This window comes from Parus major, chromosome 3 (genome assembly GCF_001522545.3).
Source record: "Parus major isolate Abel chromosome 3, Parus_major1.1, whole genome shotgun sequence".
NCBI lineage: Eukaryota > Metazoa > Chordata > Aves > Passeriformes > Paridae > Parus > Parus major.
Window position 1 is genome coordinate 9,794,344 of NC_031770.1, and position 27,951 is coordinate 9,822,294.

The window sequence follows — 27,951 nt, forward strand, 5'->3', positions numbered from 1 at the left end:
ATCTGACAATTCCAGCCCTAATTTCCCCCCATGATTTGTTTCTCAAAGAATGCTTGTATGTACTCACTCAGGAGTTGCTGCTTGAGCTCGTAACTATTGTTCTCTTGGTGAAGTAATCAGCAAATGAAGAATGGATGTGAAATCCTTTCCTGCACAGAAAGTCTTTATGTCCTGGAAATACCTCATCACTAACTGGAGAGTCACCTCCAATACAAATATCCAGCACCTGGTAGTTTGTAAGTAGCAGGATAGCAAAGTGTCTGGACAATGAGCAGGTGACAGATTTCCTGTAGAACTGGTTCATGGACGTGTGGAGGGAACAGAAACTGCGCTTAACACTCAACAGGAGGAGTTAAATGTCAGTGCAACTGTTTACTTGAGTTCAGTGTATCAGGAGACAGTTACTCTATCAAGTAATGCAAGTGTCTATTAACAATGCAAGTGTTCTGATACATTGTTAGAAGCATTACTTCACAAGAAGTGAGTTGTCTCCTGCAAAAGGCTGCTTTAAAAAAAGACATCAAAAAACCCTGAAGAGCCAGATCTTCCAGATTTTCCTTCTTAAAGCTCATTCCCTACGTGGTGATGCTACAGGAGGTATGGCAAAAAGCACACTAGCAGCATTTATCATCCCTTATTTATATTTATCAGGCATAGATGTGCACTTTTTCCTTTACTTAGCCTTTTTATACCAAGTAACAGCATGCACTGGAGACATCTGTAATATTCACTACAAAACCACCTTAATTTAAAATAAATGGTGGCATGGTAATTACTGCAATGAATTCCTTTGATCCTTGAGCTCATGTTGAAATTAAATTTTACTGACTTTGCATGGAACTGCCATAAGGCAGTCAACACACTGGCACCTTTTCTTCCCTCCCTAATTTCTGCGGAAGTGCCCAAACTGTCATGAAAAGACAGGTGTATGAATTTCTTGTGGAAACTAAACTAACTCTAAGGGGCTCAGAGGAATAAGAAAAACAGTGAAAAAAATACTTCCTGTCTATTTTTAAGACTGCAGCAATGAATAAGTGCTTGCAACAGCTGCTTCATAAGCATTCATGGTGTTCACTCACTGTGCCCTGTGCTGCAGCACATTCCCATTTTCTGAAATGCTTCTCTCCCCTTTCACCTCTGTGTGTCTCTGCTGCATCACTGTCACTGTACATAAATAGGTACAGTAATATACTGAGAGGAGACTTATTTTTATGGATAAGCTTACTGATGTTTGCTGATTTATTTTATATTCTGGCTGGTAAGTCCTCAAAGAAACTGTTCAATTTGCTTCTAATTCAGTTTAACCTCTCCTCTTCTGGTCAAAGAAGTTCTGTTTTTCAAATCCTCATTAAATGAAAACAAACCGAAAAAGAAAAATGAGATGACTCCAGATAGGACAGACCAAGGTTTACTTTAGTACAAGGCAGAAACTTCTATTAGAACAGGACAGACACCAACTCAGACAAAGGGAAATGTTAGTGATTACGAAAGCTAGTAATGCTTAAAACTTTGTTTCCCTCAGTTTCCTAAAATAGGCTTTCAGGGCTTTTTATCTCGTACTATCACACTGTGTTAGTTACATAACTAAAACATGCAAATAAAGTGCAACAGACTACTCTTAGCCAACATCTGATTGAACAGCTTTTAATATTTCTATTGACAAACATTGTAAGCATAACCAGAGTGAACTGTATTTACTTGAAGTCTGTCCAGTGATAGACTTGGGTCACTGAACTATCGGTTCAAGGAGAGTTACTGGCATTCCAGTTTCATTTTCAGTTGAGACAGAGGATGCTGAAGTGATCACGGACTAGGACGTGTTCCAGTAGTGCCAAATTCTAATCAAAACTCAGATTGTGCGTTAGTAAGCCAAGGCTGAGGCAAACTATTATCCTGTACCATACACAGAAAGCAACTAGTATTGAACAGACAAAAAGTTTGGTCAACAAACTAGTTTTACTTCTTTAATAATATTTTGCTAATAACTCAAGAGGCACGACAGTACCAGTAAGCATATGAACTTTAAAATGCACAATGGCCACAGACAGTTGACTTGGATACAGTAGTGGTGCTTGGTAGCAGACCTACAGACGGCTTTTCGATTCTTCCACTCTTAAATGATTTTGTATTTCCTCCTGATCTAGTCATGCACTGGAGAGGAATTCCACAGCAGTCTCCTTCTCTTCAGCTAACTCCTTAGCAGTAAGATCCATCTTCTCACGAGAAAAATCATTAATAGGAAGACCCTCAACAAACTTCCAGCTCTTGTCCTGATTGAAAACAAACAAATAAAAAACCCTCCATGTAAGAACAGGATTCATTCAGTCTGCATGAAAGAAACTTTGTGGCATAAGAACAAAGCTTATGGCCCTAAAAACCACATCAGGAAGCAGTTAATTTTATTTCAGATAAAGAATGCAACCAGCACCAGCTGGTCATGTCATACTGTACTCATCTACCAGCACTTAGCTGATGATCAAGTTAACTTGGTTAATAAGAGTCTTCTCTGTGAAAGACTGCTCAACCTCCACATCCCAGCAACTGCAGTCCCACACTGCAGTTAACGAGCTCATGTGACAGTTTAACAGGTCTTGCAAAAGATATATGGATTTAAATACAGCCTAGTTACCTTGATCACAACAGGGAATGAATATAGCAAGTCTTCAGGAACACCATAAGAATTGCCATCAGAAATGACTCCCATCGAAACAAATTCCCCCTGAAACCAGAAATGTCAGAGATAAATACACTTTTTACTGCTGGAAACAAGCAAAATTTTCATAATTTTCCATATCCTTTATCTCCTATGACACAACCTACTCCAGAAAAAGACAAATTCTTTCTCCTGAACACACATACACTCGAGGTCAGTGAGGTGGGCAAGGAATCAAAGCATTAGTCAAACAAGGAATCAATAGCTACATCTTACCGCCGGAGTGCCAAACCAGATGTCCCTCACATGATCACAGATAGCTTTGGCAGCTGACATAGCACTGGACAGCTTCCTGGCCTTAATAACAGCTGCTCCACGTTGCTGAACAGTCTGCAATTAAGAAAAAAACCCAACCATAACTAAATTGTAAAGCAGCAAAATCATGGCTTGGTCCACGCTGAAAAAACACATAGCATACAATCCAGAAATACAATGTTTAAGAGTTTTGCCAACACAAATGTAACAGAATGTTTCAAAGGCTCATTCCTTAGCTTAACAGTTAGCTGACTTCTCTCATAACAAGCAGATGTCTCAAGCTTTTCCCACCAGGAGACTTTGTGCATGTCAACAGTAACAGATGTCTCAAGCAACACACTGTCAATTAAGGTCTTCTGCTGAGCAGCAATGTGAAACACTTGCTGGTCTCAATCGTACAATACTTAATACATACAATTAACTTAATTCCTGAAGATAGCTGAATCTAACTCACATACTCAAGTTAATAGTTTTTAAATTTAATAGTTTTATTAAAGCTTTATTCATCTAGGGCTTTAGTAATCAATTTCCCTTCATATTCCACTAAGGTAGCCTGTGCTCTGGATCAATTAATACCATTATTTTGTTTTACTCGCTGCATTATTATTTATTATTACCCTACATTAAGACATTTGCAGGCACTTTCTAGATTTTTCAGATTCCTTTTCAAAATTATGCTCATGCCATGTATTTAGATTTGAAACTCTGTGTGTGTGTCTGTGCACATGCACAATCAAGGAATGAGTAGTTGGCCTTTTCTTGTGGGTGGAGAGCAGCAAATGGAGCACCCCACTTCATCCATAAAAAGTCACTGTAGTGAAATGGCAGTGGTGCTTCTGTGTCACACAAGTTTCACCTGAGCTATGATCTTTGCTCTTTACTGAATCTTTTTTTAGCATTCCAGTTGGATTTTTCTAGCACAAGTTACATAGACTTTCCTGCCTTGAATTTTCAAAGAGCAAATAACTGATAGCAACAAGGTATCTGAAGATGGCTTATTCTAGTGAGAGAAAAGAGCTGCTTCACTACATCAGTTACATTGTTTACAATTTCAGATGAGGAGAAAGCACAAGCACAGAATGACCATTAAAATAAAATAAAAATAAAAAAAAAAAAAGAAAAAAGAGGTAAAATCTAAATCCTTACCAGGATAAAGTCTCCCTTCAGCCAGCTGTCATCTTTTATAGCTTCATAGACTCCAACTTCCTTTCCTTTCACATTTACCTTTGCATGGTTAACATCAGGATATTGAGTGGAGGAGTGGTTGCCCCAGATGATGACATTCTTCACATCATTAGCAGTCACACCAAGTTTCAGAGCAATCTAATTGGAAATTAAAGATGTCCATTGCATTGACTTCAGCTTCTCAATTCACAGGCTTCTTTGAAAGCATTGCTCTGTATTTAGCAGAGATAACAAAATAAGCCCTTTTTACCTGAGATTTGGCTCTGTTGTGATCCAAACGAGTCAAGCAGCTGAAGTTTTCCTTTGGTATGGATGGAGCTGACTTTGATGCAATCAGACAGTTGGTATTCGCTGGATTCCCAACAACCACAACCTAAAAATTAAAAGAAAGATGAAGTAGGTATTTCTGCAAAACATCTCCCTCCAGTGAAATACATTGTTTGGCCTTCAAAGAAGGTACCTAAAAGTTAAGTTTGCTAATCTCTTGGTTGTCTTCAACTAGATTATTTTTTAAGCCTATCATTCATAGACACCCAATCTTCTATAATTGCACATAAAAATATTTTCCAGGTAGGTATTTTCTTTAACTTGAAATCCAATGTGAAGGGGAACAAGACTTCAAGGGAGATGTGTACATTGACCTACAGCCTGGCTTCAAACCTAATGCTACCAGATATAGGGAAAGACAGACATGCACACATTTAACCAACCACTTTTAAACATTTTCTGGACTGGCTGCCACTGCTTTATGTGATTGCTTTATAATTAAGAAAGCCAGAACAGTTACTTATCTCAATGTTCATAGGCAGTCAGAAATAAAATACTGCCTCAACTTAGATCAATTTATTACTATGCAAAACTGATTTTTATTCATCCTTCATTTGTGCCTCAAATGACTTATGTCAAACTCCATATACTCTAAATCACACAAGCTGATCTGCAAACCTCTCTTTGTATTTCCCCTTTTGAAAGGGGGTTCAGGAATTTCTTCACTACTCTGCAATAGTTATATTGATAGTTTTTTATTCCAACTGGATAAAGAAGCAAACATGTCTTTAGAAGCAGTAGGAAGTTCATCAGCAGACATTAAAAAGTCAGTTACAAAGCACAGTTGGAGTCTGGGTCTGAGATTAAGAGCAGTGGGAGAGCAGCCACATGATCCCATTAACTGTGCTGAAGGAATCTGAGAGAGAACAATTAAAATCTTCTAATGCTCCAAAGAATAAGATGCAAACAACCTAAATAAAGCTGATTTTTGTGCAACTGTAATTCCATACTGATATTGAAGTTAAGGGTCATTATGTTAAAGGACACAGATGGATATGAAGTAGGCAGCTGCATGTAGTTAATTCAGTTCTCCCAGAGAAGAGAGATAACGAGCAAAAGACTGCTTATTTTTTTTAGATACAGTTTTATGGGGTTGCTTTTCAAATTGGTGGTAATCAGTTCAGAGTATGTATGGAATACAGAAATACAATGTAAGACTCACCTATTTCACCAAACAAATGAATGACTAAATCATCCACCTATTTAATATTCTGTTTCTTATCTACCCTTGACTGTGGTCTAATTTCCAGGGCATAAGTAAAGGAATGCGTGCACTGAACAGGCTCCTGCTTGTGCAATATTCTTCTACAATGTATCCAGATTTTTACATAACAGAGAATTAATGTTTTACATTCAGTTCCTATATTCACCTTGACAGTCTTTTTGGCATACTTGTCCAAGGCTGCACCCTGAGACTTGAAAATTTTCACATTTGCTTTGAGTAAATCCTTCCTCTCCATGCCCTCTCGCCTTGGCATGGAGCCAACCAGAATTGCTATGTCAAGGTCTTTGAATGCAACTTCCTCCTTGTCTGTTGGAATGACCTCTAAAAAGAAGGAAAGGAGGAAAAGAATTCAGCAAGATAAATACTCATGGCATAGTGCTAACGGGAATATTCTTTTGTGCATAAATAGCATATAATCTAATCTGACAATATCACCACCTTCCCCTTCCAAAAATACAAGTATAGTTATTTGGTTCTACCTCCACAGGTTAAATACTTGCCAGAAAATGGGTTTTATATGCAAATATTTATCTAAAGTGGAAAACACAGGAGAAATCTGTGTAAAAGATACATTTCATTTGCCTCTAAAAATGTGTATATAAGTACATAGGCTTTTCTTCACTTTTGCAATAAAATTTCAGTAGCAGAACCAATGCAAGTGAAGTTTTGCTTCCCCTTTAACAATTCAAAGCAGAGGTTTGATTTGTACAAGAGCTGGTTACCTACATGCTATTTTTGTCATATGTTATAGCAATTACACTAACACCTACTTGTTCCTTTTCTTCTGCTTCTTTAAACTATCAGAATTCCGCTTGTTTACATGGCTTGAGGAGTGATTTTTTATTTTGTGTCTTTATACAGATGATATTTTTAAGACTAAATTAGGTTTTTTTAAATTTAGCAATAAATATTATATACACAATATAGCAATGATATTATACATACATACGTAGATATATATATATATATTTCACAGCTGGGCCAGAATACAATGCACATATGCACAAGTATCTGACAATTTCTTGTCCAGGCTGAAAGCCCAGGATTAGATGATATAAACCGAGGCACCTTCATTGCCACTTCTGTTCACAAAACCTATTTGATGTCATTCTTTCTATCTTACAGGCTAAGTTAAACTGATTATATTCCACAAAATACAAAACCAAGGAAGGATCATCTAAGATTTTCTTCTGCCTAACTTCCTGCCAGCTACAGGGACTCATAAATGCAAGAACTGCACTGCAGCATCTTGTAGGTATAAGAAAAAATTGTTTTGGCCACCTCTGAGCAGCGGCAGAGCACAGTCCTGCAGCTCCATCACCACACCTTCCAGTACAGTCATCATTGGAGTGATGTCCAGCAGCACAAGAATAAGAGGCTGGAAAGAAAGAAAATGTTTAGTGCGAGCTGGGCACAATTTGTTTTGAAAATGAATTTGTCTTGTACTCAGCTGTTACCTCAAGCAAGATTTAAAACCCAATTGCAGAAAACAACTTAAGCACAGCCAAAAACTGACAGCTTGCATAACAGAGCAGAACTCCCCACTTAAAGAAGAAATTACTTGCATATTGGTAAACCATTCTGAGTGTCTATGAGGAAACCAGTCTCTGCAGTTCTGACATTCATTCATTCATTCCTGCGCAATTCAGTGCAAGGGTTACCTGGTCTTTGCCGAAGACATCGCCCTTGGCAATGCTGTAGAGGAGGGAGTAAGCAATCTGCCCAGCAGCTCCAGTCACCAGCACTCTGACAGGTTCAGCCTGCAAGGAGATGACACAGCCTTACCCACAGCTCCACACCTCAGCCTCGCACCAGTTCAAAATTAAGGTACTGTGGCAACAATGCTATGATTATTTGATCTGGAAGAAAGTGTGTGCCTCAAGGCAGATCAGCCCCAGCTCCTGGGATCACACTTCTGGTTCTGCTAGAACCACCAGCAATTTCTCTGCTTGCTTGTACAGAAACAGACCACAATTGCAAAAAGATCCTTAAGAATTGCTCCTGGAAAACTTGCAAAATGCCAGGAATAACGATGTCTTTGGAAAATTTTGCATTCCCTTTAACAACATAGCCCTGTTAAAATAAGACAATATAATATAATACACCCCACCCATTCATACTTGAAATTTACTACAGAAGTTTTACAAGCTGTGACACTTGGCTGCTTTTCAGATTATTTCAATTTTGAGGGCTGTTCCCATTAAGCTTTTTGAATGCTTATTTGCAACCAAAGACTTACTGAATGCCAGAAACCAAAGAATCTAGTGGACTTAAAACTACTGCCTCACTAAACTGTTAGGCAGCGAATTTAACTAATCCACAGACAAAAGCTACATTATGAACAAATACAGATACTACTATCCATAATACAACTGTCTATTGTCAAACTGACCCAAAACTACAAAAGACTGGGAGAAGACTGCCAAAATGTTACTATATTGCAAATAAGAGGGGAAAAATGGTTTGCCCTGTAGTAAAATGCCACCTTGTTAAGCAGAACCAGGACTGGGTGAAAACCAGGTTATTCAGGATTGAAAATTAAAGGCTGCGAGAGTTTGGGTTGTTCAGCCTGGAGAAGAGAAGGTACCAGGGTGGATTTTTTAATACTCCAAGGGAACTTATGAAAAAGACCAGGACAAACTTTTTAGTAGGACCCATTATGAAATGACAAGGGGCAATAGTTTTAAACTAAAGGATGAGAGACCTAGATAGGAAGTAAATACTTATACAATAAGGATGGTGAAACACTGGAGCAGATTGTCCAGGTAAGTGGTGGTTGCCCCAGCCCTGGAAACATTCAAGGTCAAATTGGACAGGTCTCTGGTCTTGTTGAAGATGTCCCTGTCAAATGCAGAGGAGTGGACCAATGACCTTTAAAAGTTTGTTCAAACCCAAAGCATTCTATGATTCTATCAAAATGGGCCACGTGGTAAAGGACATTCATAACCCAGTATCTTGTAAACCCGTTATTTGGTTAGAGGCAACTGGGCTGGGGCAGATTGTGCCTGGACAGGAACAAGCAGATTGACCAGCCTGCTGCAATGCCAAGCCCACTTTCTCAGAAAATTAAAAGATGATCATTTGAGATACGGACCAGGCATAACTGAATGTGAAAGAAGTGTTTTAATTGTATTCTGGGCTACATTATGAAAAGTGTAAGATGCACAGCAAAGACAGGTCTTGCACTCAGCAATGGTGATATTGCAGATGAAATACTGAATCAATTTCTGGAAACCTGAGTTCATGGTCTGTAAGATGAGGTTGAGGGTGCTGGACATAGTCTGGAAAGGTAGAGGATAAGGGGGATCTAACAGCAGACCACCAAACTTTCACAGGGTGTTAGAAAATAACACTGCCCTCCAACACCTCTCAACAGTAGCAAACAGTAGAAACATCTACAAATGAAGAGAAATACTCTTGATTATGTGGTACTGCTGCAGCGGAACAGGGTACCCAGAGGGTCTGTCTGTATAATCTTCATCTCTGGCAGTTTTCAACGCCCAGACTTAAACACCTATGACATGATCTATCAGTGGTAGAAGCCTCACCATCAGACTGGACTGACAACTTCCAGACATAGGCCAAGAAAGAGGGCAGACTCTATGACCTCTACAGATCCTTCCCAACAAGCATTCCTGTCACTGATATTTATAGGAAAACCATGTGGGGCTTCCAGTGTATTCTCTCCGCAGAAGTGACCAAACAAGCACAGTTGCATCACAATAGTGTTAGATAATTAAAAAAATTAGGCCACCTACCCTGTTCTATCACATAGTAGATAAAATCAGAGCAAAAATGATGAAGTTAAAACTACTGAACTTGCAGATTTAGACTTGGCCTTCATTATGGGGATGACTCTTTAAATATCTCGTTACCCAATTACACGTTACACAGTGTTGAAGTGCATTATTCTCTTTTGAACTTGTCCTCCTGTAAGTCACACCACCCCCAACTTCATAGAAACTCCACTATGAGGGGAAAGAGAGCAGACAATCAACTCTTGCTACTTTAAATCTCAAAACTAGTTCTTGTATTTTACTCTTGAGCAGGGAAATGTACCATAACATCTGAATGATGATGGAAAACACGGATTAAGATGCGTATCAAATTTTAAAGCAAACTTTCCAGCATGTTTCCAAGAAGAATCTACATTTTATTTGTATAAATGGAACAATGAACACTCTTTTAAGGCTGCTAACCACACGAGATAGTAAAATAAGTACTGGAAAGTTACAGTGCTGCAAAACCCTGGCCTGGCAAAATCCCCATTATATAAAAAGTGATTCTGTGCTAAGCTAATCCAGAACTCACACAGGTAGCAGCAAAACACGTTTTCTTTATATTATAGGGTATCTGAAATCAAGTGTGAATTGATTTCTGAATTTTCAGTGAATAGAAGATTTCAAGGCTCTTTATTCTAAAGTAGTGTCACAAAAGGGGAAAGGAAAATAGATTTTTTTTTCTATTCTATGAACTTTATAAGCCAGTCTGATTGAAACATAAAAAATGCCAACCTATCCACTAGCATTATGCTGAGTATTCAGCATAACAGGAGAGAGAAGGAGAAGATAAAAAAGGTAAGAAACAGGACTATTTATTATTTTTTACTTTTAGCCTCTAAAAGAAACCCCAAACCTTCAGTCATGACTCAGCTTCACTTTCTCAACATAATTATGTTTTCTTACTACCATCCTTCCTGTTGTTCCCCATTTGGTGCTAGAAGAGAAAAACACATAAGCTAAAATAAGGTGAGGAGTTCTGCCTACCTGTTTTTCCTTTCCAAACCTTCAGCACATTGGATTCAGTGAATTCCCCAGGCCCTTTTACCCCTGCACCAATTGTGAGCATTTAGCATCAAAGAAACTTTCATGCTCTCTCTTAAATCCAGAAGCTGGATTAACAAACCAAAAACGTTATGCTTCTTACAAAATGTGGATAACTCTCACCAAAAAAACCCTTATATCTCATATTAAAATTGGTCTCACTGAGTGTCTGAGGCTACTTTTAGAGAAATGAGAAGCTCCCTCCCCAAGAGAAGTTGTAGGTTCCAGACATTCATGTCCAGGCGCTTTAACCCGTGACTTGGCTCCTGCAGGACTTTCATGCTGTGGTAACTGCAGGGGTGACCTTTACTCACTCTCAGGTATAAAGAAACTAGAGGACAAATTAAGCAACAACTAGCTGAACTATTTTGTTCCAAAGCCATCCCCACTCCACATTCAACCCATGTACAGTTAAAAAGCTTTAGGAAAGTAAAAGAGTAGCAAAAGAAATGATAAAAAGGATGAGAAAACAAAACTCCAACAACTGAACATTGCATCCCAGGTAACCTTCTTCATCTAATCCAGCAAATGTAGGATCTCTCCCCCTTCTAAACTATCACAGATATCCTCCAATATCAAGTGAGGGAGCTGAAGTCTTAATGTTCTCCCCACACACTTCCTCAGTTATGTCTGTGATTAGAGCTGATATCAGCAGACCTAAAACATTACTGCCATACCTGCAAAACTAATTCAGGTTACAAAGGTAAGTAAAAGATAACTCACAACCTATCAAACATTGTGACAGAACATCCTGACTACACAAGTGATAGACTTTGCATTGCTAATTGCAGTTATGAGAGATCTCTGTAAAGATTATTGCTGATAAGCTCATCTATAACCATCAGCTTAACATCATTAATGAATATTACAGCCAACTAAGTTATTCTCATCTTGCTTTACAAGAATTATTTAATCATTACAATAAATCTTTATCTCTTCCAAAGTCTAGAGTCTGCCTAAGAAACTTTCCCTTTGTTCTCCCTTCTTTAAAGCAGAGATGGGGTGACAATAAACATGTTGGGAAATGCAGTAGAAAGTCTCAGCAATGCAGCTATACACCTGAAGAACAGCACCAGTGCTACAGTTCAGAGACCAAAGCAATTCCAAAGGCATTCCTTCCTTAAGATACGACCTTGACACAGGTGCCCTGTAAAACTTTTTCCTTTTCATTGAGCTCATGGTGGTTGCATTGATAGATGATTTTGTTTCAGAAATTTAAAGCCTCTGCGCAACACCACATGCACAATCTGAACAGCAAAGACAAGATAAAAACAGCGACATTCCGAAAAGCCTGGACATCAAAGTTATAACCAGCAGTTCTCTGTGAGACCAGCCCATCCATGTCAGCCAACACTTTGAGAGTTCAAATACAAACTAGAACTTGCTGTCATGTTGTCACTCCTGCAAATCCACATTTTCAATAGAAAGAGTGAAAAAGCAGGATAAAGTTTACAGATTTTGGGGTTTTTTTAGGGTGCAGCTGAAATAAACCACATTTCAGAGCATGGAAGCATCCTTTCTATTCCAAAATAGTGAAAGTGAAGGTTTGAATAACAGGGTATTGAGTCTAGAAAAACAGAGACGTTTTCATGCCTAGAAAGGAAAGCAAGGTCTCTGTGCAGGTTTGTATATGTACACATGCTGCAGAAAAGTGAAGCACTGCAGTTCACCTCTGTAACCTCTGTGCAGAACCAGAAGGACTCCCTGACAATCTAGAGAGTCTGAACAAACAACTGGATTTCCGATAGCAAACAGGGATGAACCAATACAGACATTTCACAAGCACTTTCCCTTGAGCTAACACAGAACCGCACCAAAACCTTTCACGCCTCGTGAACGAAGGCGCGGACAGCCCCCATCTCCCGAAGGCAATCTCGGCAGCCTCGGCGCCGGGAAAAGGCGCGATCACCCCTCCGGAGTGCCAGCCCCAGCACAAGGAGGCTCGCTGCCTTCCGACGGGGGCACATCCCGCCCTCCCCCACACGGCCCTGGGGAGAGGGGGAGCAGAGCCGCCGCCAGGCCGGCACCGACCCCGCGTCCCCGCCTGGAAGGTCACCCTGGCGCGGCTCCGAGGGGGCTGCGATGAGCCCTGGGGCGCCTCCAGGCCCGGCTCCTCTGGGTGCCACGACCACCTCCAGGTCATCCCTGCCCCTCGCTTCCCGGGCCCACCCGGGGGCACCGCGGCCAGGCGGGGAGGGCAAAGCCATTTCGGAGTCACCTCCACCTGCCGGAGCTCCCTGCCCCGAACCGAAGGAACCCGAGGGGCGCGGTACTGCAGAGGGCCCGGTACCGACCATGTCTGCGGGAGCGGCGAGCCCTGATACTGCTTGAGGTCACCTCTGCGGCGCGACTGCGGCCGTGGCAGCGCTGCGCCGAGGAGCCGTGAGGGGGCGGGGCCCGAGGCCGCGCGTGGCCGCCTGGGGCATGTAGTCGTGGACGCCACCGGCCCGCGCCGCTCGTCTGCCGGAGAGAACTACAACTCCCAGAGTGCCTCAGGGGAGGCGCGCCACGCCCCCGCACGCCATTGGCGGTTGCCGCTCCCGCCGCGCCCCATTCGTTGAAGAGCAGTGCGGCGCCGGAGGGGTTAGGCCGTTAGGGGGCGACGCGCGGCTCTGTTCGCTGCGCGTGCGCACGGCTGGGAGGGGAGGGGGCTGCGGCAAGCGCGGGCTCCCCGGGCCGCGCGTGCGCGGTGGGCGGGCGGGCGGCTGCGGCGGCGCATGCGCGGGGGGCGGTGCGCGCGGTTGCTGCGGTGACGCGTGGGACAGGCCCCGGTGACGGCGGCGCCGCTCCCGCCCCGCGAACTCGGAGCGCTCGGTGGGTGCGAGTGTGCGGCCGGGCCTTGCCCTGCCCTGCCCTGCCCTGCCCGGCAGGGTGTCCCCCCGGGGCATCCCGGAGCCGCCCGCCCCCGGAGCCACGAGCCCGGGGCGGGCAGAGCGTTCCCCTCGCGTTTCCCGCTCATTTCCCTCCTGCCCGGCCTCCTCTGGGGAGCTGCCGGCTCGTTGCCCTGGGGTGCTCCACATTTCATGAAATCCTGCCATCCTGTTGCTTGGTCCTTTCCTTTTTATTTTCAGGGAAAGCTGAGAGCTTACACTGTGCTATTCCGCTGGTAGAACTGCGTGGCTAAACTAGCGATCACTTCTACAAAAATAAAGCTGCTCCTTTACTTGTATTTCGAATTGCTGAGTGAAGTAAATTCCTTTGGTCGGGCTGTAAGGGAGGCTGCTACTGGCATAAATACATCAGCAGAATAGAGCTTCATAAGCTGTGTTGTTAGGGTGTAAAAGAAGGTCTTGGATAGCACAGATGATTTTTCTTTTCCCTCAGATCCTGATAGGATTCCCTGTTAGTTGTTCAGTAAAGACCTCACTTGTCCTCGTATTCATCCTGTAGGATTAGTTTTAAATCTTACTCTAGTCCTTATCAAAGGTAGTATTATTTTTTAAAAACAATCTAAGGCGCATTTATACTGAGGCAATTTCTTCTTCGGTCCTGTGACAGAACAGGGAAGTCCTTTAGGGCAGGGGGTGTAAAATGTAAATATTGATGTTTGTGGTGCAAAGTCTTGTTTTAGCGAGTCCTGCTGCCAGTCGTGCTCACACCACAGCTCAGAACGTGAGCCTGAAGGAGTCTGAGCACCCAACAGCTTCTGCAGTACGGCAAACTTCAGAGTGCAGCAGCTACAGTCGTTCCGGCTTTATTTAAATTGTCGAGCTATACTGATTTATATCGGTTAGTAACCGTACGTTTTTAATATGAATGAAGACTTATACCCAAGTTCCCTTCTGTGAATGAGTTTGAAAGCCAAATAGCTGCAAGCAGGGCTGAGGGCTGGCTTGCTGTGAAATGTAGGGAAGCTTGGTAAGGAGGAGGGAGCTGGTTTAACACAGAGTTTTCCAGAGTGTCCTAAAATGCTTTGCCCTGATGACTCTTAACCTTTTCTCCGCTCGGACGTTGTGCAGGCTTACTTTATGCTATTTAAGATTATTTAAGATTTAAATATACACAAAACCTGATATGGACCCACATAAGGTAATTTCCACTGACCATAATTGGTTCAGTGCAAATTGATTTCTTATCAATTTTCAGCTAAATCAATGTTAGCAGGCTGTAAACTGATTTGTCTGTGTCAGCACAGCAGTTTGTATTCATTTAATGGATTTCAGTTAAAAGCTTAGCTTGAAACTTTCAAACTTTCTTCTGTAGGTAAGACTCGTCTTATTCTTGGTCCTTTTTTGCCCAAACTTGTGCTCCTGGAATTATTTGCTGTTGGAGAGAAGAGCAAACCTTGTTACTTTGTGTTGAAAGATTTGTTTTGATGCAAAGCCATGTGTAAATGCTTTTGTTTGTCAGAAGCATGTTTATCAGTTTATTTTCAATCCCAGTATAATTAGTCCACGATGGACTCTGTTGTTGTCTGTACTGATTTAACTAAAGATAAAGATAAGTGTTGCCTTTTATGAATGTGGTGTAATTTTGAAAGTCAACAAAACTTAATCATTCTAGTATTTCCTTCTTAAATTTTGTTTCTACTTATTAAGCTTTAATGTTTTCCAAGGAAAAATTTAAATGCAATTTTAAAAAATAATCTTTAATGCTTCCCAATGTTTCATTAGTATGAGTCTTTTGTGTAGCACTGTAAGCAAAAAAGCTGCATAAATGGAAACATTATGTGCAAATGAAGTAATGGAAATTTAATGTGCATGTGAATTGGGCTCTTGGCTAACTCTTAAAACACACTTGTAATTTCTGCACTCAGAAGATACTGAATTACATGGAAATCACTAATTAAACAACACTGAAATATTAAGATGTTTTAATCTCCATTTTCTGGGGATTAAGTATTATTTTTTAAGGCAACTAGTAGTTTTGAAGGGTAATCTGCCAGAATTCTCTCTTAATTTTTTAAAAAATATTTTAAAATAAATTATTCTCTGTTAACAGCTGGCTGTGTTCTTTAACTGTATTTTGGATGGGATTTTCTTTTACTTCATTGCCATCTGTAGAAACTGATGAATATTTTTAGGTAAGTTTTTACACTTAATTTTCAATGATTTGTGAAGTTTTCCTTTTGTCATCCTCTCTATGTCTAATACAGGTGTTTCATCTTATGCATTTACTTACAATTGTTGTTACCAAGTCATGTCTCTTGTAGCTATGTCTGTGTGATTTAATTAACATTTAAAATGCACAAGACTATGAAAGAAATATTAACTATACAATGGCCAGGTTGAAACCTAGAAATGCTAGAATTGAAACAGTTTTGTAAAACTATTCTGCATTCTGGTCCAAGGGAGTAATAGTCAGATATTTTTTAGAAATAAGGTAAAACATTACCAAAAAATACTAAAATAGAATTAAAAGCATCAAAAGTTATTTTTTAAAGTAATTGAGAAATTTATAATAGATTTTTAAAATATAAAGATATAAATATGAGCGAGAACTATTAAAATTATAGTTTAGAAAATTAATACAGGGTTGTTCAATTTTTTATTCCTAATGCTAATGTCCCAAATATAATTTTTCACTGTTCATTTCTAAACTTCATTCATGTAATACTGGATATTAAATGTCATGAAGAAACTAGTCTATAAATTCTACTTATAATCCAAATTTTCTTTTTGCTGTGGTGTAAACTTTCTTTCTAAAGGAGAAATTTTACCTTCTGTGGAAGTGGTTTAATTTTTTATTGCTTATTTTTAATTTCTCAACAGCTTAGTTGGTTTTTAAATTTAAGTTGGGTAATTAATCATTAATTGATTTCTACAACCTTCAGCATGTTTTTAATAGGTTGTTAGGATGTAATAACACATCCTGTACTCATATGCCTGCTGCTTATAAAGAGAGACAAATGATCTATAGCTTGCATGTAATATATATTAGTAATCTTTGTGAACTATTAATGAGTCAAATATTAATAAAAATTGTGAACAGAAAGTTCTTTTTCCTTCGTTTTCCCTAAATAGGTTAACAGTGTGAGCAGGTACTGTAGGTTTGGTGGGGGACACTGGGAATTCAGGCCTCCTCTGGTGTGTGTGCACAGTCACATCTGAGGTTGGTGCTCTGGTGCCCACAGGAGTTCAGGGCTCCATCACTGACCAGAGGGGCACAGTGGCCTCACAATGGCACCCCCAGAGCTGAGGGACCCTGGAAGATCTGAACTCATCCACCACCTGAGCACCACTTTTGGAGGGTTTTCTTCTGACAGCTGTTACATGGCCCAGGGTACAGAGAATCTCTGTTTAAAAACAAAGCCAAACAAAACTAAGCCACAAACCACACAACCACAATGGGCACGCACACATGGTGCAAAGACTTTGGCATATTTGCTGTAAATTCAGCAGAGTTGATCTCTGAATTATTGCAAAGTGACTAGAAGAGTTGTATTCCTGGTGCATGAAAAGTAACATTGCTGGATTTTTCTACCTTAACACAAATCTGTCTTTCTCTTGATCAAACAGAGATTTTGTGATAGCAATGTGTGTGTTTTCTACTCACTAATGTCACTGAATGGAGGAGAAGAGGCAGGTTGGTATTCTAAAGAAGAGATGACCTATGTAACAATTCAGGTTCTACCAAAGCAAACCTTGTACTCTTAAAGTTAATTCATTGCAACATTAAAAAAACCCCAACCTGGACACCAGCACCCCTTCCTCTCCACTAGATTTAAACATTAAGCTGATCTCCTTGTGAGTTTTTTAAATGAGGTAAGTGTTTAGTCAAGTGTAACAATTTAGTCAAGGGAAACAGGTCCTACTGAAAATAAATGTTTTCCTTTTCTCTTGTATGACTTTATTTTGCATCTGTTCATTTTAACCTAATAATCAAGTAATACATTTTGAACAAGAAGTTAGCAACCATAATGATGACTTTGTTTTCTAGGCTCAATGCAGATGGGTGAATCCATCTGCATCCTTTGTCCATCCTTTCCATGTCAGAATGACTGAGGAATGCTCTTCCATGCCAAATCTCTTGCATAATTACAAGAGTTCTTCTCATTAGGCTTATTTCTATGAATTATGGTCACATAGTTTGCTTCAAATATTTCAGCTTGTTTTACAACATCCATGTGAATTTTCTTCTGTATTTTCACAGAACTGAATTCTCAATAGCTGTCAGTATATAGACTAAAATTTTCTCCTTTTTGTCCTCAGAAGAATTGAATAGTGCTTCAAAGAAAATAACCCTGGAAATACTGGTGGAAGGAGAATGATGTCTTATGGTGTTGATTTTTTGAATCATTAATTGTATAAAATATAATTCTTTACGGAAGGAAAATGCTGATAAATTTTTATCTTAATGGCATTTTTCATGTGTAAAATGTAAATTTTAAATATGAATTTATCAGTTATAAGTGTAAGAGGCAACTAAACACTTTGTTTCTTGTATGGAGGTTTTTCTGCTGTTTAACAAATTCATTTTGATATCTGGCCTGCTTTTGGAAACCTTATCCAAATTGATTTTTAGGCAGCAGCAGAGTCTCTGGGTGGCCTTGGTAGCATACATGCTTATAATACTGACCATATCCAGTGTCTACAGATACTTGAGTAGAAAAAGAAGAAATTGTCTTTATTCATTCTGCTCACATAAACACAAGTACTCTCTGCACTTGCCTATATTCATTCAGTTGCACACTGTAGGGCTAAACTACCCCATCTCTGAATAAAATGATATACCCCTGATTCCAGCTGTGTGGACTCTATTGTCCATACCAGTGCCACATAAATTGGAATTTCCTGTTACTCAAAAACAGGCAGGCATTTATTTTTTTGTTGTTTTTTTTTAGTTCAGTGTTGGCGAGGGTTGTGTTGGAACCCATAAAAATGGTCCTCAGGCTCATGTTTGAAGAAAATATTAGAAACTTTTGGGCCTGTCATGAAGTCCTTTAGAGTTGTCCTGTCAGGCTGGGAAGGTGTTGAGGAATTAGCTAATTTGAACTGAGGGTAGTCATGTGCCCAGTATGAATGAGAAGGGAACAATGGCCCAAAATGGGAAATTGACTGCTTAAATCATGACACAAATGATGGAAAGGTGCTGCATCTTTGGATGAAGGAGGCTTCTCCATGAAGTAATCAAGCAACAGGAATCATGATTACAATTGGTGTTTTTCTACTTTCCTTTTAGAATGATACAACTCTGTCTTTTTGCTCAACTTGCAATCTACCCTTATCTGTAAAGAGTAGCCGTGCTAAAGCACTAACACAGATGTGGTGAAAAATTTGGACCTTAATTGGATAAAAGCCTTTTGAATGTTTTGAGTCCTGTTGGAAAGGTGTTACTCTTCTCTATATAATAGATACATACTTTTAATAGACCATGTGCATTTTTTTCATGGCCTGTAATCCCATTTATTTACAATAATGGGTCAGATACTGTTTTCAAGTTGCTTACTGTCTGATTTGGGAGAATATCAAGTATTGCTCTGAAATGGCCTTTTCCTTTTATAGTTGCTTGACATAAAGGGTCTGGCCTCAGTGTGTTAGGCAAAGGAGCTAGAAATACACCACAGTTAAATTATGGGTTTGTATCTCCAGGTGGTGCGTGAATTTGTGGTTGAAGACTGAAGAAATTAATTTTACTAAAGCAAGAAACAACAGGACATTAAGCTACTATGCCAGCTTTAGATGTATGCTTCAAAAAATTTTTGCTGCTCAGCATTATTCAGTAATCTTTAACTCAAATTGCAGGAAATATTTGAAATTCCATTCTAACAATATCCAACAGAGAATATTAAAGAAGCATTAAATTTCAAATGCCTGAGGGAAAATGTTCTCTTGCAGCACCATGGGCATTTGAATCTCACTAGTAGATGCAGTATTATAGTCTCATATTATGCTTTACTTGGTCTAAAATGAAAGCCCAATTTTAGTTCTATCTCCAAAAACTTGGCATACTGCAGTGAAAAATAATTTATTTGAGTGTTGTTTTTTTAATACACTGCAACTAACTTTAAAGCTTCCTCATATAATACTCACACTATGGCTTTTTGTAATCTGACCCTTTTATTAAGACTTCAAATATATTCCCAAAGACTTATCTCATTGCTTTCTTTGCTAATTTACAAGTTAAAAGATTCCAAAGTTACCTAAGAAGTTTCTCTCATTCTATGCAATTTTTCTCTTAATAAGACAGAATTTTTGAGTATCTTTGTAAGTATATAAAACATCAAACAGAAGAACTAATACATTCTTAAGAAACAGGTAATATACAAACTGAAAATGGGACTTAATAATATATACACACAATTCTGGGCTGGGTAATTTGGCAAACCCGTTAGTGAACTTCTGTAAAAAAAAATGCTGATTAAACCTGTGGGTGTTTATAACCTATATATGCTGTATTTGATAGGAAAGATATTTTGGAAGTGAATCCCCAGTTTACAAGATTTGGGGAAAGAATAAAAGTATATCTAAAAGGTTTATAAAATCACTAGCTTGAACATATTTCTTACCAAGTATTTCAGTGTTGCCAGACCAAGGACAAGTGACATGTTTCTGTTGAAAAAATAAGATCTGTGGTCTTTAGAGAAATAGAATAGGGCTCTTTTCCACCTGCTGCTCACTTTTTTTTCTGTTTGCACCTGACTGTCGTAGAGCTGTGGCCAGGGGAATGCCAATACTGTGACATTTCATACCTTTGTGGAGTTTCACAAGAGGAAGATTTTTAACAGTAGTGGGTCAGTTGCCTATGAAATTGGACCACTTGTGACTTGCCTGACAAACTAGATTGGGGGGAATGTGATTAAGGGACTTGAAACCTGCAGGGAAAATTCAGAAGAGCAGCACACTGCAGATGGTTTACTTGTTCAATGTAGCTGTGTGGGACATAAATTAGTGAAGTGTCATTAATGGTACCAGTAATTTAACTGCAATGCTAGGCTCTGTCCTTGCCAAAGAAATGTCACTGATTCTTGTAATGAAAGCTGGCCTTCCTCTGCAGTGCTGGTGGACATCAGCTTGCCTGCTGAGGGCCACTGGTGGGCTCTGAGTTGCCACATCCCTTTTCATGGGAACTGGGACCTACTGGATGTTCATAAGGTGTTTTTTTTTCCCCATTGTTGTTGGTCCCAGGCAGTTGTGCCCAAACTTCTGAGTGAGTAGAGTGATACATTATCTTGTATAGACTAAAATCTGAGAGATGATTATCTATTTGAATGTGCCTCTGAGAAGGCAGGAGTATCCACTGCAGTGTAATAACGCCATCTGGTAGCATAATTTTTAGACAGAAATTATTACAATTTAAAAACTGCACCTGTAGAGGACAGTCTGCATTTTTGGAGGACACTTGGGTAGTTTTGTAAATGTTGAGCCTGTCTTGCTCGAGAAGTGGAAGGTTTGTAAAATGCATTAGAAATATGTGTTGGAAGAATAGGTCTGTATGGACTTCAAAATAATGACATTATGTGGTGTTATTTCCAATTTTCTTGTCCACTAAAAAAATTCTATATCTTTGTTAATGGTTATCTTGACTGTTCCTTAAATAGTAGTATAAAGAAAAGCAGACACAAATAAAAAAAGCTTACTGTACAAAGCTGTTTCCACTCTTTCTTAGATGAGCTGTGTGTTTAAGTATGTGCTTCCCAATCCATTGTTTCGCCAGTTTTTGTTCCAGTAACTTGACCAGATGCAGTGAATTGCAATGAGTTGCCTCTTGTTTTTATCACAGAATCACAGAGTGGTTTGGACCTTTCAAAGGGCCCTTTGAAGTCCAAAATACTGTGGACACCTTCCACTAGACCTGGTTGCTCAAAGCCTCATCCAACCTGTCCTTGAACACTGCCAGGGTTGGGGGCATCCACAGCTTTTCTGGGCAACCTGTTCCGGGGTCTCACCCCCCTCTTAGAGTAAGGAATTTCTTCCTTGTATCTAATCCAAATATACTCTTTTGGATAAGAACTGTTGCCCTTGATAAGAACTCCTGCCCTCCAGACCTCATGTAAAAAGTTCCTCTCCCCCTTTTTGATAAGTCACCCTTTAAGTATTAATACTTTATCATAACGTCTCCCCAGAGCCTTCTCTTCTCCAGACTAAAACTCCCCAGATCTTCCATTTTAAGAAGGGGAGCTTTCCTTTCCTCTGACCATTTTCTGTGGCTCTTTTTCTAGACCCATCCCTAACAGATCCATACCTTTCTTTGCTGGGGGCCTCAGAGCTGGATGCAGCACTGCAGGTGGAGTCTCACCAGAGCAGAGTAGAGAAAGTCCTCCCCCTCAACGTGCTGGCCATCTTTCCTTTTACCTAGCCCAGCATGCAGTTGGCTTTTTTTTTTCTAGATATTGGAATATTTCCTTTGTAAATGTAATTAATAAGTTGAAATTGAGAAAATATTTGTAGTGATGTAATGTCAGTGAATGAGGTGCAGCTTGTGACACAATTTATGTGAAAGCTCAGAATGTTCTGGAACACTGCTGGCAAAGTCCCCTACCTCTTAGGAGTGCTGTTAACTTTGTTACTCTTCAACTTGAGGCAGATGTCTCTTCCTGTGGAATTCAGTCTAAGAAAACTTGTACTGGAAAACTTGTAACATAGTGGCATTTTTGTGTTAAAATACAAAATCAGGACAGCTATAAAACAGTGACATTGGTGGCAGTTTCATTTGAATAAATACTCAGGTAGTAAGCAGACCTTACTTTTTGGGACTGTTGCAGAATAACTTGATTCATTGACTTTTCATCAAAGAGCAAATTAAATATTTATATTCTATACAGATCTTTCTGGAGTAGCTTCTTTGGCATCTGTCAGTGATGATATTTATTAATTTTTTCCCCTTGCAGGTTTTTTGTGGGGTTTTTTTAAATTTTTTTTAGTATCTGATATTGGGAAACCCCTTAAGTGTCTTTTTCTGTCTCTCTCCTTTGTACTATATCAATTTATATCCCTATTTAGTAGATGACTTAACAAATGGATTTCACTCAGTCATGCTTGTTTTCTGAATCCGATTACCAAAACTGCAACACATTCAGCTTCAGTGTGTGCGATGACACACAGAGTGCAGGTGGCTGAATATTCCTTAAGAAGTAGCCTGTAAAATATGCCACCCATAATGCCAGTGAATAAATGCCAACTTCAGCATGAATGTTCTTTTAAAATGTGCACCTTGCTGAGGTTATTAGTCACTTTGAATTCAAGGACATGTGAGTGCAGACTTTGCATAAAGCTCCAGGAGTGGCCTACCTGTGAAGTGCTGCTGCTTGATTTTCAGAAGATGGCATGCTGTGAATGTTAAAACTCCCTCATCATGGATGAACTGCAGCAAGTGTCATTTTGTAATTGAGGCCATGTAAATTAGTTATTCTACATGTATTTCTAACAATGAAAATTCAAAAATCTCTTTGCTGGGATCAAAGAAATGTTATCATAATGAAAGGAAATATTTCCGTATTTGCTGAATAGGGCAAAGAAACAGAAGAATAAAAATTCTGCATCTTTTCTAACAAATATATAATTGTCATCTGTTTAATGGATTAGTGTGAAGATTATGCCATTGGCCTTCTGTTTAAAATTTGAGAAATAATGATAATGGTGAAAATATTGCTGCTTCCCTTAACATGAACATGGATGAAAAGGAATCATCACACAGAATTGTAGCACAGCTGTGACTTTAATTTGAGCAAACCCAACTCAGACAAAGATTTTGGGAAAAGAAATCCACAGATAAAAGTGATACAGATCCTAATATTGTATCAGTCCTAAAAAGACTTATGTAAAATAAAGGCTTGTGTAAAATATAGAAATTACTTAACTCTGCTTCACCCAACTGCAGCCATTTAGTGGTTTTGTTTTGTTCTGCCACTTGTGTGGATAAGTTAATTTAGTCGTATTTTTTACATCTGTGAAAATGGAAAAAGCCAAATGTTGTAGCTAGCTAGAATGGTCAGTCACAGCTCTCCTTGGAGAGAAGATATCTCCACTCTGCCCAGAATTAATGCATTAATGCAGTGTTTATTATAAGTGAGAGATCCTGGGTGAAGTTGTGATGGCTTGGCTGGACACCAGGTGTTCACCAAAGCCACTCTCATTCCCCTGCTCAGTGGGACAGGGGAGAGAAAATACAACAAAAAGCTCACGGGTCAAGATAAGGACAGGGAGAGATCACTCACCAGTTCGTGTCATGGGCAAAACAGATTCGACTCAGGGAAGTCTAATTTATTATCACTCAGCTCAGAGTAGCATAATGGGGAAATAACTGTGTTATTCCTGAGGTAATACCATCTTTGCTGGATAAAGGGAAAGCTTCCAGCAGCTTCCCAGTTTCTTTCCCTGAAAGCCCCTCCTACCAAAATCTTGCCACGCAAACCCAAAACATGTGATTAAAATAAAAATAAAAAAATGAGGGGGAGTGTGGGAAATATGATCTTGCTGCTGGAAATCGTAGTCCAAAAGTTGTAAACTACAAAAATTTCTTTGGAATACATGGAGTTAGAGGATTGCAAAAGCTGATCTATAATACAGTCACAGAAACAATGGTAACTGCTATGATTTTTTAAAAAAATTTCCCATTCTTCTATTTTTTTTTTTAACCTCATGAAAGCAAGTTATTTGCCAGTGATTGACTGATGCTGTAAAGGCACCCTTGTATGTCCATCTCCAGAATAACTGTCAAGTACTAAGGTGTGTGCTCAGTACCACTGCTTTCATTACATTGCCATTTACCCGTGGTGTAAATTGCAGCCACATGAGAAATGGGTTGGTAGAAAGAGGGGCTCAAACTGTGAACTGATTAATAATTAAAAGATCCAAATACACCACTTGAAATTTTTGAAATTGTGTGATTCCTTATTATTTCAATTTTTTTTTAATTTTATTTTATTACATACCAAGGTAATCAAACTTCTGTGAGATCTCATATTTTCAAGGAAAGGAATAGAGAGAACATCCACCGTTTCAATGACTGTTCATAATTGGGGGCTGCCAAACCAGTGCTATTCATAATGATATCCTGTCTTTTCAGACAATTAATATGTATTGAGGTAATTAAAGACAATTGCTTGTAATAGCAGAAAATTATTATAATAATTTTGTTTTTGAGATAACAATGCAGATTTGTAATTTCTGTGACCACATCCAGAGTTTTACAAGAATTGACTGGGAAACCATAAACAGTTGTTATTCCATTATGCTAAATGTCAGGGGTATAAATTGAACTCTGTTTTATTTAAAAATCCATGAGTACAGGTTATGATCCTCATGTTAAATGGATCCACAGCAATTAAACCTAAGACCATCCTTGCTTTTCAAAAACTTCCTCATATTTTGTAACACCTGTTGGACATGAATCATATACACAGCTTGAATAGGAATGAACACTTTTTGAAGGTTTTAAAAGAAGACTTTAAATTAATGTTGAGATGAAAGAAAAGAAAAGAAAGTTTCAAAATGCTTCCATTTTGCAATGATTTTATCAGGTGAGTGCAAACCTATTAGCAAATTTGGTCACTTTTATGCTCTTCCCTCATGTTCTGCAACATTTACAAGATTCCTGTAATGACTTTTTCTCCTCCAAAACTGGGAAGGCCTTTGCTGGCAGAAGCTGTTTTAAAAAATATTTTAAAAACAAAACAAAAGACTTCTTTCTTTCAACAACGTAGCCTGGGTGTGATGCAGTCAAGAGGTGCAATTAATTGTCAGTAACCTGGGGAGTTGTAACAAAATGTGCAGCTTGGGCTATACTGAGAGTTTCTATTCAATTGGACTTCCTTCTTCTTTGTTAATGATTGTGGCTGAAAAGCTTCATCAGGGTGTAAAGAGCAGTCATTCACAAGGAGGACATTCATATCTATGGTTGTTGATCTTTGATGATGTTATCAGTTTAGAAGTCATAAAGATACAGTGAAGTTATATGTAGAGTTGAGAATTAGTGGAGATTATTCTGATGCCATTCACACTAATTTTGTACCATTGCCAGTTTCTTTATTATGTTATGTTTTCCCCCTGGACTATTGCTGGCTTTGTCAATGTAAATTTTAGTTATGTACATAATACCACCTATTTTAAAGACGTTTCACTCATTACTCTAAAAACCTAAATTTTTAAAGTGATGTAAAAATATCTGGGTTTTCTAAGTATAATTGCAGGGGTTTTATTTAAAGCATTTTAATAACCTTCAGTTTTGCCTGTTAGCAAGGTCTTTTTCATCCTAAGAAACTACAAGTGAAAGACAAGCAAATGGTTTGAGATTATATGGATAATTAAGTTAATGGTCGTGAAATAGAACCTGAGGAATCAAAAAATGTGGTAGAGGAGCATCAAGGTGGTTTTCTTAATGCTGAAGGGTTTGGATAGGACATGCAGCAGAGTGACTGAGGGAATCACAGCCTCGGGGGTTTACTCTCTGTCTTAAGCCAAAGCTGAAAGAACAGCAAGGAGAGCCCCCACCTTGGCTGGTTGTGTGCAGCCCTCTGATCTCAAAGGTAGTGCAGGTCACTGGCTTCAGAAAGAATCTATATTGGAAGTATTATTCAGATTCAGTTCTTCATTTCTGTCCCTGGTGAGGAAGCTGTTTCTCTCATCTCCCAGGTTTCCTGCTGGGCTTTTGATGCTTTTTGCAGGGTTTTAGCAGTTGCCATTCATGGGGCCGAGTGCTTGAGTTGGAGTCTTGGCAAGAAGCCACAGGACAGCCAGAGTGGGTGTCACTCAGCTCCTCCTTCTGAAGATACGAAAGCACAAATAGGGTCCTCTTGAAAAAGGCACCTGGTCGGAGTAGATGCTCTGACAGAAGTGGCTTGGTAGAGGAAAACGAAGTCAAGAGCGCTGGGAATGTGGTGCATTAACATCACCATGCACTAGAGGGCCCAGCCTGCATATAACCATTTCCCAAGAAGGAAAATGGGAGTAGGCTGAAGGAACTTCTGAGAAATTACAGTGATATTAGCAGGAGAAGGAGCTGTCTGAAGCCAACAGGGCTCAAAACAGGACTGAATGTGGAGAAAGGTGATAGACTGACAAATGCATTCAACCTGAAAATGTAATCAGACAAGCATGTTCCCCTGCTGAAGAAGGGATTTAGCAACTTTGAACTCAAAATCATGTGATTTTTCTTCCTCCTCCTGGCTAGATTAAAAAGGGGAGTGATGTTTTTAATATTATATCGTGCTTAACAAACCATTGCATGCTGTGTCAAGTTCATTTTCCCTATCTGCTCTGGCTAAAACCCATTGCTATCTGTAGTCTAGCCTGAAGGTGACAAGAGATTTGAATCATTGTAATTAGGCACTCATCATGCTGCAAAAAGATACAACTATCTTGATGAATCAGTATGAAAGAAAAAAAGATGTGGGTTGTTTTTGTTTTTTTTTCTTTAACTACAGTTGGTGCCTGGGAATGTGAGAGCAGGAATGAGCTCAGCAAGAACTAAGGCAGCTTCCTCAGCATGACAACTATTGTCCTGTTCTCTGTGCAGAAAAAGTTGAGTGGTTTTTGCCTCCCCAAGTCCTGTTGACACTTTCAAGTGTTCTTGGACCTCTTGCAGGTTTTACTTGACAAACATTCTCATGTGTGCCACTTCCTTCTGATTCTGAGAAATACACAAGAATTCACTTTCTGTGCTTAAGCAAGAGCTATGAAATGAATTGTTGTTTGCCTTTTAGGATTGTTGCTCCAGGGCACACTTTTGCTGTGAAGTATAAGTGATGAAAAAGTGGATCTGCCCAGGTTTGTGGTTGGATATACCAGAAATGGGGTATAAGGAGCTTTATCCCTCTGGGGAAAGGCATATCCATGCACACCAAAAAGTAGGTTTTGTGACACTTATTACATCTGCTATATATTAATAATCAAATTTTGTTCTCATTTTTGCCTATGTTTTAGAAAAGGTGCAGAAAAAAAATCCTGAAATGCGTATGGCTTTCACCACATAGAGGTGTATTGCTATTTTTACCTTTTCTTTCTTTGAATAATGAGTACCCTTCATTCTTTTTATCTGAAGATACTTTATCTTATTACTCATCCATGCACCTTTCCTCAGAGCTTCGATAACATTCCTTTTTATTATTAAGATTTTGCATTGTTCAAAAATGAATTAGAGAATGGCATTTATTGCCCAGTAGCACGCCTTATGCACAGTGGAGTCTTGTCATAATCACAGAGTGTCTAAATTCAGGGTTCTAATGCCAATTTATAACTGCTCTAGTTTTCAAAAGTGAAATGTGATTATGGATTTACGTACTTATTTCAGTAGTGGCAGCTGAAATGGGATAACACACTTTGGGAGGAGCAGGGAACAAGCAGTTTGTTGCTCACCCTACATGACTACCCTGTAATAAATCTTTCAGAGCTTTGAAGAGTAGGTGTTTTTAATGACTGTGTTGTATCATTTAATGGATAATTTTTAAAAGTGACACACTTTTTCTAGTCAGTGTTAAAGCTAAACAGATTTGTAATGTGCCAAAAATAGATTTCAAGCTGTTGTTTGTAAAAGTTTGCTCTTCT

The 27,951-nt window shown here is 39.3% G+C and overlaps 2 protein-coding genes across 9 annotated transcripts in view; one reads left to right on the forward strand and one right to left on the reverse strand.

Moving 5' to 3' along the window:
• Positions 1-1,392: 1,392 nt before the first annotated feature.
• Positions 1,393-12,925, reverse strand: MDH1 (malate dehydrogenase 1). The gene is made up of 9 exons (XM_015622864.1): positions 12,823-12,925; positions 7,367-7,465; positions 6,987-7,083; positions 5,851-6,026; positions 4,404-4,526; positions 4,115-4,291; positions 2,930-3,043; positions 2,630-2,719; positions 1,393-2,270 (listed from the first exon to the last, which is right to left on the reverse strand). The coding sequence occupies exons 1-9, from the start codon at positions 12,823-12,825 to the stop codon at positions 2,145-2,147; spliced, it is 1,005 nt and encodes a 334-aa protein (XP_015478350.1). The 5' UTR covers positions 12,826-12,925; the 3' UTR covers positions 1,393-2,144.
• A 336-nt stretch (positions 12,926-13,261) lies between these two features.
• Positions 13,262-27,951, forward strand: part of WDPCP (WD repeat containing planar cell polarity effector) — a 148,010-nt gene continuing 133,320 nt past the window's right edge. For 5 of the 8 annotated variants that reach the window (XM_015622991.1, XM_015622999.1, XM_015622997.2 and 2 more), the window contains exons 1-2: positions 13,262-13,342; positions 15,470-15,551. The gene's annotated coding sequence lies outside the window, so the exon portion shown is untranslated. The other 3 variants (XM_015622993.1, XM_015622992.3, XM_015622994.3) reach the window with 3 other exon arrangements.

What these genes read in the sequence shown, in the direction of transcription:
- MDH1 (XM_015622864.1), bottom strand. An exon ending in ATGTCTTCGGCAAAGACCAG is followed by an intron (nt 7,084 to 7,366) that starts GTAACCCTTGCA and finishes CTTTCTTTCCAG; the next exon opens with CCTCTTATTCTTGTGCTGCT. An exon ending in ACAACAGAGCCAAATCTCAG is followed by an intron (nt 4,292 to 4,403) that starts GTAAAAAGGGCT and finishes ATTTCCAATTAG; the next exon opens with ATTGCTCTGAAACTTGGTGT.